Source organism: Grampus griseus, assembly GCF_964374135.1.
Source record: "Grampus griseus genome assembly, chromosome: 11".
Classification (NCBI taxonomy): domain Eukaryota; kingdom Metazoa; phylum Chordata; class Mammalia; order Artiodactyla; family Delphinidae; genus Grampus; species Grampus griseus.
The window spans coordinates 84,779,040-84,795,162 of NC_139005.1; the positions used below are offsets into that span (position 1 = coordinate 84,779,040).

Genomic DNA, 16,123 nt, shown 5'->3' on the forward strand with positions numbered 1-16,123 from the left:
ATCCCAAACCTGCATCTGCTCCAATAACCCAGTCAAGGTCTGTAGCCAGGTCATAGTTTGAATGTACTGCTCCGTGTTCATAATTCTGAGCTCAGATCGTAACTCTGGGATAATTGCACCCGTTCGCCAGCCATGCTTCAGGGTCAAGTCCTGAATGCAAAGATCACAAGAAGTCAACATTAATCTCAACAGAATTTAAACCATTTCATGACCTTTCCCCGACGCAACAGACATTCATTGAATTACGTTTTAATTTGGGAGAGCTTGCAGCTCTCCAGCAGCTTCCGGAACACAGTTCTGGCCAATGCAGCATGCCATGGACTTCTTTCTGCCTCACTGCCCTGTCTGAGCTGTACTGAGAAAATCCCTCTGCTTTGCATTATTTCTAGGACCTCATACTTGAAGTCACTGTACCGCCAGGAGAAATTGTGTAATGTTAGTTATTAACCAAGCTAAATTCAATGAATTACACTTAATTAAAACAAATTTAGCCTCAGGCTTTGACCATTTCACCCCAAGAAAGTTTCTGTTCCGGAAATAATTGCGGTGAATCACAGACCCCACAGAAACACAGGATCTGGAATCATTAACCATGGTCTATAAAACCACACTTAGGTCAGGGGCAGAAAGAGGGTCAACTGAAATGCTACTGAAGGTCTTCGTTCAATTCATCCACAGACCACTGGGGAACACCCACCGCATGCCAAGCCTCCTGGGTTATGGGGAATCTCAGACTTGGAATGATCACACAATACCAACATATATGATCACGTTTTCATTCCAAATACTGTAATCCCATGATATGACATTAATAAGCCAGAATATCTAAGTTATGTCCTGGAAAATCTAAGATACACAATCACCATAATGCATGGCTGTTAATTTTCTCATTTGACAGTTACTAAATATTAGTTTGCCAGGCCCTGTTCTAGATACTGACAATAAAGTAATGAACAAAACTAACAATTCCCTGCTCTCATGGGAAATAGAGACAAAAAATAAGCAAGTAAATACACAGTGGCAGCTGGTGAGAAGTACAATGGACAAAAATCAAGCAGAATAAGAGGGAAAAGGAGTTACCATTTTATATAGAGTGATTAGGAAGACAAGGCTAATACATCTGAAGGTAAGGAGAGTCAAAGTATGCAAATATGTGGGAGAAGAAAAATTCTGCCTGGAAAAAGAGCAAGTGCAAAGGCTCTGGGGCAGGAACAGGCTGGGAGGAAGGTGTGTTAAGAAACAGCAAGGCAGGTAGCTTAGAGCAGAGTAGGAGAGAGGGCAGAGGCAGGAGATGCCTTCATAGAGGGAGGCTGGGGAAGGAGAGATCAAGCAGGGCCTTGAGGGCAATTATAGGAAATCGGGCTTTTACTCTGAGGAAGAAAGAGGCGCTTTTAAGGAGAGAGCTTTTAAGGGTTTTAAGGAGAGAAGTGGTATGTGGCTTACTGTTTTGAAAATTCACTCTGCGATTCACCTAAAGCTAGAATCTCTGTTCTGTATTGTCCTAAGGATGCCTACCTTCTTCAATGGTTGAATTTCTTTAAACCTTTCAATAGTTCTCTTTCTCCTATAATATATGAGACACTACATACATCACATTCTTTTAAATATTCCCAGTGGTGACAAACTTTTGAAGGTGGATCTTATTTCTGAAAATAGGTTAAAAAATCATTTGGAACATTCCTAAGACTAAAGTACATGAAAATAAATTAATAATAATGAAACTAATTTTCTCCTATGCCTCAAATTGGCTCTCAAATATAATCCAAAAGGGGCATCTAAATGTATTTTGAAAAACGGCAGCAATATTAAAGGATCTACATTCTCAAGAGATTCCTTTGAAGGGTAATGTTCATTGCCCACATAACTTCTGACATGTTAATGAATTGGTCTGATCACGTTAAAACAGTGGTTTTCCAACTTTAGCATGAATCCAACTATATGTTGTCTACAAGACCTTTATTTTTGATCTAAGGACACACATAGGTTGAAAGTGAAAAGATTAAAAAAGATATTCCAAGCAAATAGTAACCAAAAGGCAACAGGAGTGGCTATCCTCATATCAGGCAAAATAGACTTTAGATCAAAAACTGTTACAAGACACAAAGAATGACATTATGTCATGATAAAAGGGTCAATTCACCAAAAATATATAACAATTCTAAGCACATATCAACCAAACATCAGAGGTCCAAAATATATGAAGGAAACATTAACAGAACTGAAGGGAACAAAAGACAGCTTTACGATAATAGCAGGAAACTCAATAGCTCACTTTCTACATTGGATAAAACAAGCAGACAGAAGATCAAACAGGAAACAGAGGACCTGAACAACACTAGAGATCGATTAGACCTAACAGACAAATACAGAACACTCCACCCAACAAAAGCAGAATACACATTTTTTTCAAGTGTACATGGAGAATTCTCCAGGAGCAACGGTATTTCAGACCACAAAACAAGTCTTAATTAATTTTAAAAGACTGAAATCATACAAAGTATCTTTTCTGATCACTAGGAATGAAACCAGACATCAACAGCAAAAGGAAAAAGTGAAAAATTCCACAATACGTGGAAATTAAACAACACACTCTTCAACAACCAATGGGTCAAAGAAGTCACAAGGGAAATTAGAAAACACCTTGAAACAAAATGCAAACACAACATACTCAAATTTATGGGATGCAACAAATGCAATACTAAAAAGGAAAATTAATAGCAATGCCATTTACATTAAAAAAAGATGTCAAAACAACTTAACTATATACCTTAAAGGAACTAGAAAAAGAACAAACTAAACTGAAAGCTAGCAGGACAAAGGAAATAATAAAGATGAGAGCAGAGATAAATAGAATAGAAAAACAACAGAGAAAGATCAACAAAACCAAGAATTGGTTCTTCAAAAAAAAAGCAAAAAATCCCAAAATTGCCAAACCTTTAATAAGATAAAAAGAGGACTCAAATTACTAAATTCAGAAATGTAAGTGGTGACATTAGCAGCAATTCTACGGGGGGCGGGGGAAGGACTATAAAAGAGTACTGCGAACTGAGTACTGTATGCCAACAACCTGGACAACCTAGATGAAACCGACAAACTCCTAGAAACACACAACCTACCAAGACTGAATTATGAAGAAACAGTAAATCTGAATAGACCTCTAACTAGGAAGGAGATTGAATCGAGAATCAAAAACCTTCCAACAGTGAAAAGCCCAGGACCAGATGGCTCCACTACCAAACATGTAAAGAAGAATTAACACCAATCCTTCTCAAACTCTTCCAGAAACTGAAGAAGAGGAAACACTGCCTAACTCATTCTATGGGCCAGCATTATCTTGATATCAAATTTGAGTGTGGGAAGCTGTGTAGAACACAGATGGCTGGGCCCCACCCCAAGAGTTTTTAACTCAGGAGGTCTGGGGTGAAGCTGAGAATCTGCAGTTCCAGCAAGTTCCCAGGTGATGCCGATGTCATGGGGACCACATCTGACAAACTACTGCATTCCTGACAAACTACTTCTCACAGTGCTAAGGCCTGTCTGTGTGTGTGTCACCTCATGGGGCCATGTACCTACATGCCTCCGGGGTAGCACACAGTTAGTTATATCCTCAAGGCCCACAGGCCACACGGCAAGAGGTACATGCTGTGATGCCACGTCACCTGGCCGGACATTCTGGGAGTGCCAACATCCTGAAGGGAGCACTTTGTTTCTACTTTACTAAGCACTTTTGTATATATTAGCTTATCTCACTCTTCTTACAAATGGAGACATCCAGGCTTGAGGGATGTGCCCATGGTCACACAGCTAATAAAGAGCAGAGATGGGATGAAAACCTCAGTTTTCCAATTCTCCCACGATTCCTGCCACTAGACCTCAACCCACTGGACAGACATGATTATGTAGCACGTGTACTGGAGTCACCTGGGAAGGGTGTCACTACACACAGACACTGGAATCAACCCTCTACCTCCACCACCTCTAGGAAGTTTGACTCCATACACCTCAGTGGGGCTCAGGCACGTGTGCTCTGAAATGCTTCCCAGATGGTCCTACTGCTCAGCCATTAAAGGTCACCGTTTCGATAGTACAAGAGCGACACAGACGTGCACACATGTGAGGCCAATCCAGTGTGGGCCAAAATACTCAGAAATATCAAAATACTCAGAAATATCAGAGGAGTTTGACAGCCAGCCATGACCTACTCTTGTTACCTCCTGGACACCAAGCTTCATTCAGACTTTGCAAAATGTGCGCTGTGCAACCTCGCCTGGAATCACTTAACAAACATAAATTCATTCCACAAGGAACCAAGTGTGGTAACAGATGGGATTCACTCAATCCTGCGCTAATTATACATTAAATCATAATTCAAGTCCTGAGACACTCTAGTCATTCGAGGGGCACGAAAAGCCTCATTTTCACATAATAGCTATTTCCTGGAAATGCCAGTTTTGTACTCTTTCAAAATGACTGGCTGGCAAAAGAAACCCTGACTGGGCTTCCCTGGTGGCGCAGTGGTTGAGAGTCTGCCTGCCGAGGCAGGGGACACGGGTTCGTGCCCCGGTCCGGGAAGATCCCACATGCCGCAGAGCGGCTGGGCCCGTGAGCTCCCCCCCCCAAAAAAGAAACCCTGACTGATGTTTATGAGATTTTACGAAGCATTTGTATGTTTCTGATGCTTAATAATAAAAGGGAAAGGAAAGAACACGGACATTTATTTCTTACCATTACCTAAATGGAAAGATGTTTTTCTGATAAACTGAGTAAATTGCTAATTTCCATCATTTTCCAAAAAAAATAATCTATTTCATGACTCTGATCCACCCTGTTGCATAAAATATGGGACTTTTAAAAAAAAAGAAAATGTGGCCCACTCCTCACTTTTATGAAAGTATGAAAATGGTCTTAAACAAAAGATAAATTCCTCAATAAGTGGGCCTAACACTGTCCCCAACAAAGAAACAGGAAAAAAGGTTCCTCACCGCCAGGTCACTGTATATATGGTCACCAAAATATAACACTTTGGATCCCCTCCATCCAGTAAGCTTCAAAAATTCATATAAATTACCCTGCAATAACAGAAAAATATAGGTGTTATATTGTATGACAAACAAGAGACCTGTATAACCCATGGCCCAATATACCTACTTTTGTTTTTTAATTTCTATTTATAGTATTTATTTATTTATTTATTTATTTATTTATTTATTTATTTTTTAGGCCGCGCCATGCGGCATGCAGGATCTTAGTTCCCCAACCAGGGATCAAACACGTGCCCTCAGCATTGGGAGCACGGCGTCTTAACCACTGGACTGCTAGGGAAAGTCCCGATATCTACCTTTTAAAACTTAAAAAAATGTTTTCGCTTTTACAATTTATTTTAAATATCAAAATATAAAGATAAAAAACATTTTTATGTGAAATCTATTAGACCTTTCTTCTAAGTCAAATGTACTTTTCAGAAGGGCTTCATACTAAATATCTTTGTAATGATCTTTTTTTTTCACGCTTAACGTTCTGTGACCATGTCAATAAATATTTGCCTGCCATGTAGTTTTAGCAGCTGAGACCTACCATGATTCGTTTTACCAATTATCTGAGGCTGGACATTTACCTTGTTATCTATTTTGTAAGTAACTTCATGATACTTTGCTTGTAGCAAAGCTTTAGCTACATCTTAATGATTTTCTTAGGCTCACTTCCTAGACTTGGAGGGCTGTTCAAAGCTGGTCTTTCAGGCCTAAAAAATATACTTAGGGCCACATACAGCAGTTTGTTACATATCCAACAGGAATGTATCAGTACTTTAAAAAAAAAAAACCTGTATAGTACTGTATAGTACTGTTCTGTAATTTTATGTTATAAATATTACACACATATAAAAACGTTTAAAGATTAAAAAACCTAATTTCAGTAACACAAAACTGGACAGCAATTCAATCATTTACTCAAACACGAGAGAGCTTTATATGATACTGAAATACATCAAAACTGTACACAAAACACAGTTCATCAGGAAATAATTACCAATTTGGGTGTGATGTCATGTGATTAAACACTTACTAAAGAGAAATTTCCAAGGTTTACTACTGGCATCTTAAATTTCATATCCTATGGAAAAAATGCTTTAAAATTTTTTTTTCAAAAACTGTTCAATTCTGAGCTAATTTACACACAGCACATTGAAAATGTATGGACTTAAGATTAAATTCTGCCACTAAGTTATAAACAGTCCATTGAAGCAGAGCCCTTGGGACTGCGCCTGGCACATGGCAAGCCTCAGCGAATGTCAGCTGTTATCATTATAACCGATCACAAAGCACAGCAACAAAAAGGACAGATGGGTCACGAGATACCTGTTTATAAATCTGGCCTTTCTGCAACTTGTAGATTTTATCCCAGAGTAAGACGCCTTTCTCATTCACCTTCCGGAAAGGTCTAACAACAGAAACAGGAAACATTATGATGTGTGGTAGCAGTGCAGGCTGTGTGCTATATGAGAAACTCCACGGTTAGCCCCTGAGAACAGAAAGGAGCCAGCCGAAACCAAGATCCCACCATCACGTTCCCGGGCCTCGTGCAATACACCCCAAACTTCGGACACCGGTATCCAAAGGTTAGTGAGAAAAAAGAACTCCAGGGTCAAATATATTTGGAACACACTATCCACTATCCACTATCCCCGTTCCTCCTTAAAAGTTACCGATGGCTCTGAAAAGCCCTCCTATAAAGAAACTCTCTTTAGCCCAGATTTTCTAAACATATTCAACCGTGTAGAAAACTTTTCACACACAAAAAAAAAGCTTATAGAAATACTGCTTAGTATATTTATCCAGCTTTGTACTTGAAATGCAACCACTCTAGATACAATATACATCAGGGATCAGAGAACTGGGCATATTATTTTATGATGGAAAAATAGGAAAAAAAGAATAAAGGCCTCATTCCTCACCCTGGGGGTGCTAGTCCAAAAAACACAAGGTTTGTTTGTCCTTTTTCTTTTTTTTTAGGTAACACTTATTTGGATTGCTTTCCTGGTTATAAAAATACAAACTCACTGCAACAAAATCTGGAAAAATGCAGAAAAATACAATGAAGAAAAGGAAAATCATAATGCCAGTACCCAGGTAGAAACACACCATTTCAGTGGATATCTTTCAGTCTTTATGTATCTGTTATCTTTCTCTTTTTTATGAACATAAAACGAGCATCATTTGAGGATATTAATACGTATCTTTTTCTCTCCAAGGCTGTGAGCAATTTCCCATGTGATTATGTAACCTTCGTACATCATTTTTTTCAGTTGTAAAACATGTTCACTGCCATTTAAAAAAAAAAAAAAACCTCATTTTTAATGGCTGCATAATATCCCCTCATATGGACGTTCCTTTAGGTTGTTTCTAACCTTCAACATTGTAAATAACATGGGGATGAACAGGGGTAGAGAATTCTTAATCCAGGCACCCGGAGTAAGGAAGAGCGCTGTGCTGGGAAAATCTAATCCAAGACAGGGTCCTGCCACTGAGTATAAACATGAAAAAGGAGGGAGGTGAAAGGAGATATGGGGCCCTTCCCCTGACCACTCCACCCCGCTGGGATCTAATAAGAAAATGCAGGAGAGCGTTTTATCACTGACCAAACAGCAAGCCAGTGTTTACAGCTGTTTTGTTTTTTGTTTTTTGTTTTTGTTTTTGTTTTGTGCGGTAAGTGGGCCTCTCACTGGTGCGGCCTCTCCCGTTGCGGAGCACAGGCTCCGGACGCGCAGGCTCAGCGGCCATGGCTCACAGGCCCAGCCGCTTCACGGCATGTGGGATCTTCCCGGACCGGGGCATGAACCCGCGTCCCCTGCATCGGCAGGTGGACTCCCAACCACTGCGCCACCAGGGAAGCCCTACAGCTGTTTTTGATCACTACAGGGCACCGAATTATTATGCTTTAAATCACCTAGCAGAGAGGGAAAGGCTGCATGGTTACCCACTGCGGAACAGAGAAATGTGGGTAAAAGTGTTTCAAAAATAGGTCACTGTTATACAAATACGAATTATTTTTATAATCCTAGTGCGGTTACTCTCAACACTACTGACATTTGTGGGGGATGACTCTTGGTGAACCGGTCTGCCCCGCACGTTAAATCACCTTTTAGGACCCCCGACCCTCTGTCACAAAACGCGAAGAGCACACCCCTGTCACCTTCACAACCCAAACTTTCCCATTCCTCTATTGCTCAAGGATACGGCAGAAAGACTTTAAGTTTTGGTCTAGATTTACTCCACTTGATGCAAAACCTGTATTGCAGAGAAGTTCTGCAAAATCTAAGTGCAATTGTCAGTGGACCATTTAGAGCTCTATTTAAAGAGATACCCACCAGGTGGTTTGCTGTTGCTGTTTTGTTATGCTTCACAAGGCATCTGCATCGAGCGATCTAATTTACTAGGTGATGCTAAGTTTGGAATTTTCATTGTTGTCAATTGTTCTCTTAAAGCCTGACTCATGGGACTGAAGTAGCCCGAACAACCGTTTCAAGAGGTGTCAGCTGTCTGCTATGTACTCATCCCACCTTCCTTGCAATTACTTGCTAGAGGGTTAAAAATCAAAAGCTATGATGTTAGATGCTTGTGATTTTCCAACTGGATTTCACCAAGACACATTATGTAAGTATTCGCAGCAGCAAATGAATAAAATCTAGTCCCTAAAAAGACAGACACTTACCTCCGCTTATCATTAAAGAAGTTTGGCTTCTCCGCCTGAACAATGACCACATCAAACAGGTCCCTCCAGTCTTTTCCAACAATATACCTCATCCCTTTGTCCCTAGAACAATATTTCAGCCAGGTTAGTCTAACACTGCAGGGATTAACTATTCTTGCAACTTTTTCTTTCGAATTTCCAACTATCAAAATACATGGAATACAGGAAGTGAGCCAGAAATTAGCCAGGAATCACAGAAGAACTTACACAAAGCTACTGGGGCTATTGGTGATGAGAAACATCTTCTTGCCGTGATCAGCCAGTTTGGCCAACACTGCACGGGTCTGCTCAGGGTAGCAGATGTACTTTTCTAAAGAGCAAGAGAAAAATGCACACAGAGTTTCAGGGTGAAGTCAGTCAATCTGCAAGCACTTCCTAAATGGGGTCCAGCACTGTCTAGGGCACTTGAGGGGAGAAAAGCCTTCAGGAAGCTTGGTTCGAGGCAGTATATCGGTACCCGGTGCATCAGTAACCAACACCCTGCCTCTTCAGTCTAAGTGGAAAAACCTAAGTGGCTGCAGCTACCAGCTCCTCTCCTTTCCAGTCAGGATTATGTCAAGTTCTGAGACAAAGGGGAGGGAGACATCTAAGGCGCCAGGATGCAAGGTCCCTGCACTGCACTCAGAAGAGGTACTACAGCCCCTGCTCAGCACCTGGAGTGAGAGTAAAATACCTGCGTAATTACATAGCAAAGGGAAAGGCTGATCTTCACGATAACATCCAGTACATACCAATATCTGCTTCAATTGCTCTGTACATGATTCCTTTGGTGTGCACGTCCCGAATTGAATCCTGTCAAAAGATACGTTTTTAATCAGTCAGAGTATAACTGAGACAGTCTGAGTAAGAGGACAAGCGAAATGGCCTTCAGGATAATGTCTGTCTGCAGAAGCCTGGCAACCCAAGCACTAAATGAAATCTAAATTCTGGTCCATTTATCACAGGTGGCCCCTGGGAAGAAACTTAAGTTGCCATGGTGATAGCAGCAGTTTCCAGTGCAATTTTCAAAAAAGCCACTTGGAGGAGGTAATTTGTATGAACAATTCTGAATAAAGTCCCACAGGATAAACAGTCATTTATATGCAGTATCATGATCAAATAATTCCAGGTCATCTGAACAAAAGGGAATTACTGGTCTTTTCATCTTTGCTCCCTTCCCTGGACCCCAGCAGCAGGTTCTGTTGGGCAGAGAACAATGATAGGATCCTCCTCTCTTCAGTGCTACCGAAGAGGCAAGGAACTGTCAAGGATCTCGGAACTCGGGCAGAGATGTGGTCCAGCCGGCAGACGTGAGGAAAAGCCACTGGCAGGTGTCATGCCTGGCAGGTCTCAGAGCACAGCCCCGCTCTCAGGTAGCTCTAAGCAGGTCTACTACATAGATGGGCACTCCTGGAGGCACATGGAAACTTTCTGGAGTCTGTAGCAGGGGACTGGGCTGCAGAAAAACTGGGCCAAAAGCCTTAGAAAATTGGTAGGTGCTTATCGTCGGGAATGAGCACCTCTGGACTGTAAACTCAACCTCACTTATCTTCCACCACAGGCCTGTTTCAACTGCGCATCGGCAGAAGGCAGTGGTTAAGAGTAAGCTGGAGCCCAACCTCCTGGCCTGAAATGCAGGCTCTGCTACTTACTAGCTGGATGTCCTTGGGCAAGTTACTCAACCTCTCTGTGCCTCAATTTCTCTCTCTGTAAAAGGGAGGTGATAAGAGCTCAGGGCATTCTTCTGAGGATTTAATTAGTTAATATGCATAAAGCATTCAGAAAAATAGTGCCTGGAACACAGTAAACTCTACACGTGTGTTCACTATTAGTGGTAGTAATACTTCACAGTAAAAACTGAACTTTCTAGTAAACATCTTTCCTCATGAATGCTAAGGGTTACATAACTACCAGTGATTCTTAAAGATGAAGTATTTGTGTGAGCAAAACAGAGAACCAAAACTAAATATTTAAATTTAGTTCAAATAACACCAGACTGATACTGAGAAACTGTTCATTCATCCTATATCTTCTTAAAACCCATGATTCAGGGCAGTCAATACTTAAAATTAGTCATGAATACATAATAAAAACACTGTAGTATGTACATATGGATCTTTTAAAAATACAGATATTTAAATAATAGATGCTTAGAAATATGTATTAAAAATATATATTAAATAAGCAATATATAAACATATTTTTAAGTACTGAAAAAAGTTCAGACAGCTTAAAGAATATATCTATAGACAATGTGAATATGGATGTAAATTAAAATACATAAACACAAAGTCATGTAAATGATGTGTGTAGGTACGCACATGGAAATCCAGATAGCGAGTACCCTCTTCTTTTAACAACCAATTTGACTCACTTCCAATTCTCCTAACATAACATCTTTCTTAGGATTTTTCAGGGCTAAACCACAAATAAAAGAGATCCCAAGCAAAGGATGATTTCAAAGACCCAGCCGACAAGGGAGGCCAGGGATTCTGTTACTTCTGCTGAGCAGCTAGAAGAGGTGCGGCGTCATGGCAACCCACGTCCACACCACCTTGACGTCTTTGTACAGGTGCACAGGCTCATAGTCAATGTTGTTCTTCAGAAAGTACTCGTTCACGCAGGACAGCAGGGTCATCTCGGGCAGGGAGAAGATGTCCATGAACTGCTTCATGGTGTTTCCGTGGGAACTCTGCAGGCAGGGAGGAAGGCTTCAGCAAGGGAGCCAACACCACAGTAGACTTTACACTCACCCAGGGGATTCTGGTCGTCAACATCTGGCTCCCTCCCCACAAGGAAAGGAAAATTCTAATAATGGAAAAGTAAAAACATTCACCTTGTTTCTTGTCATTCACGGCAGAGCCGACGTCTCACTCTAAGTGTAAGTGGGATTTCTAAGGAAATGCCCTGATTTCCCCCCAAAAGTCTAACCACCCTTCCCTTTCCTCTCCTTTGGCTCCATATATCTTAAAGCTCACACGCTTTCATCACACACAGAGGAAAGCCAACAAATTGATTCTTACCCATGGAATGGCATAAAAAGCCACTAACTCTCCTAAATTTGAGCACCCACAGCCCACATGGGAGTTTGGAAAAGAGCCTTTCTCTGAACACCTGTGATTTATAAGACTAAGTTTACCAGCTGATTGGGCATCTTCACTGCATTTTGATCATGCAAATAAGAGCGCATCTAATAGTACAAGAAGCAGAAATTCAGAGAGCAAAGAGGACCACAAAAGTTAGAAAAGCAGAGGTTTCCCTTTGGCACAAAGTGACGTGCTGCCCTTAATCTCAGGGGAGGCAACAGCTGCTGTACAATAGCCCCCAGTGACTTAATCCAGAAAGTGGGGACACACACGAGGAGACAGTGGCAAGCGAGGGGGTACAAGGAAGGTATACAGAGCCTTCGCCAGGTAGGGGGGAAAGGGCTGAGAAAGGAGAAGCATGGAAGAACCCAGGAGAGACCCTAACATACACATCTCTCTCAAATCGAGGGTCTCTCAAAACACAACCCCAAATGTCCTTGCTGATTCCCTATAAGCAGAGAGTCTAGTAGGTCAAGATTCTAAAGTTACCAGGCCATGTTTCGAAAAGGAAAAAGACAGGTTGCTTGAATTAAATAAATAATTTCTCGTTACCTTCCCATAAAAGTCGCTCATCTGTTCCAAAGGCACGTGGGAGCCCTCGTACATTTCAATGACTTCCTCATCAGGGACCACGCTGAGGCCTCTGGGAAAATCACAGGCGGCAGTGATTTTGATCAGTGAAATAATGACTCCATTATTTGTTCTTAATTCTCTCAATGTTTTTGCATTCACAAAGTTACTGGAGAATAACTGGCTCAGTAAGCATATAGCACTCTCAATAATAAAAATACAGCCATGGTAAAACAGATGACTTTGTGGCATTAAGACTAGGGAGTTAACACAAAAGATTATGGAACCTGTGTTCAGAAAAAACTGTCACACATTTACACGCACATTTAACTGACTGTAACACAGGCAGTTAGCATCAGCTAGAGACAGCAACAGTTTTCAGACCTCTGACAACTGCTGGCATTTTTGAACTGGGATGCAAGACGCTGCTGTCATAAAGAGGCAGGAGGTACCACCGCTAGCTGCTGTAAATACCAGGCATGATGCTGCTACTGTTACTACTACCATTCTACTGGTAATGAGAGCAGGAAAAATAATAGCTAATACCACATGGCCCCTGCTGAATGCCAGAAATGAATTCCACGTAGTCATTCACTTAATTCTCAGCAATCTTAGGAGGGAGGCACTATTATTCTTCCCATTTTCCAGCAGAAGCCACCAAGGCACAGAAAGGTCACAGACCTTGCCCAAGGTCACCAAAGTAGAAAGTGGTGGGTCAGGACTGGGTCCCAGGCTCTTCAACCACCACATCACACGGCTTCCCTCAACAAGGCACATGGCCTCCTAATGACCTGCTTTGGGGTGAGTTTTGGGTTTTTTTTTTTTAATGTTTTTAATACATTAGGGAGAGAGAGGCTGGTCTGTCCCCATCATCCTCCTGCCCTCTGATACTCTACCTTAAGAAGGTGAGCGCTGAGGCAGAAAAAGTCGTACACCAGGCTCCAGTGGACTATACGCCACATCAGGATGCCTGACACCACCTCTGGGAGGAATGACCCCAAATGCTGCAACACACTGAAGGCCAGTTTCCCCATGTGTAAAAAGTCAAGGTAACGTCCCCCATCTGCCTGCTTCCAGGAGCTGCAACAGAATCTGTAAATGAATCCAACTCCTCCAAAGAGAGGGAAAAAAGGATTGTGGAGTCTGACTGGCCGGGATGCCACCCCTGTCTCTGGTGCCCATGCTGTGAGCAGGTGGTTTCACGTGGGATTTAATGGTCTCAGACTTCCTCCCCTGGAATAGCCCCTCTAGAGAACTGTGAAGGGAAATATCTGTCCCCACCCCCTGCTCTAGAGGAGAAGGCACCTGGGAAACAGACACCAATGGTGAGGAAACCACAGAGTGAATGATGGAAACACCGGTTACTAATACACACAGGTTGCTTATCACACTTGGCCGATATTAAACTACGTATAAAACATAATTTACATGTGACGTGTAACTTTAATGAAAATATCACTTCAGCCTCTTTCCTCCATTCTCTACCCTTATCTTAATTTTAAAACTAGCCAAGGGGATTCATTGATATTTTGCCTCTGATCTTGATTAACTTGAAACAACTACTGGCCTTTGAAAACAAAAGAGCACTGGACTTCCCTTTATCTTTGCTCCAGAAATCAGATAAGACACTGGGACTAAACCAGATCGTTCTAGACAGTGACCTTGGAAGACAGCTCTGGCTACCGCAGCGGCAGTCAGCAGTGAACACCCCTAAGGCTCTGACACCTAGAGAGGGAATAGACAAAGTAAAGGGATTCTGCCGGGGGAGTTATTTTTCTGTCCCCACCCTAGGGGCTGCCTGGTCCTTCGGAAGCCACTGCCACCTCTAAGACACGTTCACGGGCCCGTGGCCACAAAAGCTGCATCTTTAAGGCCCACGTAGCCAAATGCCAGCTCAAAACATGCAGACAGAGCAGCACACAGACCTGCCGCACCCGAATGCGGCCTAAACCAGCACTGAAATCAGAATAAAACTTTACGTGGCCCTGTGTGCGTCAGAGAGATAGAAAGGGTAGGAGCACAGACCTGAAAGAGCCTGCCCTGGGTTCAAGTCCCAGCTTCCTCACCTGCTGGGGGGATGACCTAGAGCAGCAACAAGTAATTTAACCTCTTTGGGTGTCAGTGTCATTTTTTAAATGGGGGGCAGGGGCAATAGCAGTGCCCACCTCCTGGTGGTACCTCCTGAGAAGATTAAACGAGTTGCTATAAACAGAACAGCGCCCGGTATGCGGTGAGTGCTCTCCAAGTCCTGCTGCTGTGACTACGATGGGAACAATCCTAGCTTTTCGCAAGGTTCCCAGTTAAGATCTGAAAACATGGGTATGAAACAGGACTGCGGCGGGGAGCCAGCCCGCCCCTCGGCCCAGCGGTGCTCAGGCACACAGCCCACACACAGTGACCCTGCGGGGATCAGAGAGGGACGAGGCTGAGACACAAGCCTTCTTCCCCGCCAGCTGCTCATTCGTTACCCCTTTGGAGGGGAGAGAGGAGACAAGTGACATTTCTGCCTGCCTAGGCTGTCCCAAGCATGCTCTAGTCCAAATGACCAGCCGCCCTGGAGGTGGGTGCTGGAATCATGCCCATTTTACAGAGGAGTAAACACCAAGGCTTTGAGCAGGTCGCACACACGTGAGCAGTGGGGCTGGGGTTCACACTCAGGAAGTGGGACTCCAGAGCCACACATGCACCCCTGCTGCTTTGGCTACCACACCCCCTCTCAGCCCCGAGGCCCCAGCGACCTTCCCAGGACCTCAGCCTGAGCACTCCTTCCCCTTTAAATGTCTCAGCAGCTCCTCCAGCCTAGCCCTGTCCACACCCCTAAAACGATGGATGATTTATCCACAAAACAAGGAACGAGATAATTAGGAGCCACAGGATGGGACGGACCACAGGAGAGGAAGAGCCTGTCAGGCTGAGAGGGCGAGGAGAGGCCTCAACACCAGTCAGCCAGGCAGAAGGACGGGTGAGATTTCAAGAAGCAGAGGAGAAGGAAAACCACATCCTGGGAGAACACCAGCCTGAACAGATGCCGAGCAGTGCGAAAGGAGAACTCGGAGGAAAGGAATATTTGTGTTGTTGCACCTGCCCGGCATCCGCTCCCTGAGACTGGCTGAAACTGCTGGGAAGAGAAACTCCCCTTCTCCCCTTGACCTGGAGCTGGGGCTGGAAGCCAGGTACTGCCAGGGGTCACCACGCGGAGGGGCCTGCTGTGAGCTAAGCCGGAGAGAAGGAATGCCAAGAGACGGAAAGAGGACTGACAACAACTACCTGGCCCCCTGGAGCCAGCTACACCTGCAACAAGCTCTGTCCCTAGACTACACAACTAGTGAGCCCAAACTGGGGCTTTTTTAAAGCCAGTTTGAGTTGGGTCTCAGTCACCTACAACCAAGAGTCTTAACCCATCCGGGAAGTAAAGGAGGTGTGTACGGCAGAAGAGGAAGCTAAGGGTTTTAGAGAAGGTTGATGGAAAATTTAAGAGATCTGGGCTCTATCCTTCAGACAGTGGGGAGCCATCCAGGATTTCAGAAGAGAGAGGGGTTGTTGAAGGCAATGCTTTAGGTAGGTCAGTCTAGCAACTACGTCCAGGATGGACTGCACTGCAGAACACCACAGAGCCCGGAGAGATGGGCTAAGCGACTGAGTCCAGGAGCAGAGGGTAGAAACATAATTGGAGGGACAGGTTTGAAAGATCTGCCGGGGACTTCCAGTTAACCCTCACACATTCAGAAATGCCTGCTGTA

General features: G+C 43.3%; 1 protein-coding gene across 3 annotated transcripts in view; it reads right to left on the minus strand.

Annotated features, from left to right (window-relative positions):
* The window catches only part of NT5DC3 (5'-nucleotidase domain containing 3), a 55,116-nt gene that overhangs the window by 12,345 nt on the left and 26,648 nt on the right, over window positions 1–16,123 (minus strand). For 2 of the 3 annotated variants that reach the window (XM_082665306.1, XM_082665305.1), the window contains 8 exons: window positions 12,366–12,456; window positions 11,282–11,419; window positions 9,480–9,540; window positions 8,956–9,058; window positions 8,710–8,811; window positions 6,357–6,438; window positions 4,983–5,069; window positions 10–150 (listed from right to left, as the gene is read on the minus strand). In XM_082665306.1, coding sequence (XP_082521432.1) covers window positions 10–150; window positions 4,983–5,069; window positions 6,357–6,438; window positions 8,710–8,811; window positions 8,956–9,058; window positions 9,480–9,540; window positions 11,282–11,419; window positions 12,366–12,456 — 805 coding nt within the window. The remainder of the gene's footprint in view (window positions 1–9; window positions 151–4,982; window positions 5,070–6,356; window positions 6,439–8,709; window positions 8,812–8,955; window positions 9,059–9,479; window positions 9,541–11,281; window positions 11,420–12,365; window positions 12,457–16,123) is intronic. The other variant, XM_082665304.1, reaches the window with a different exon arrangement.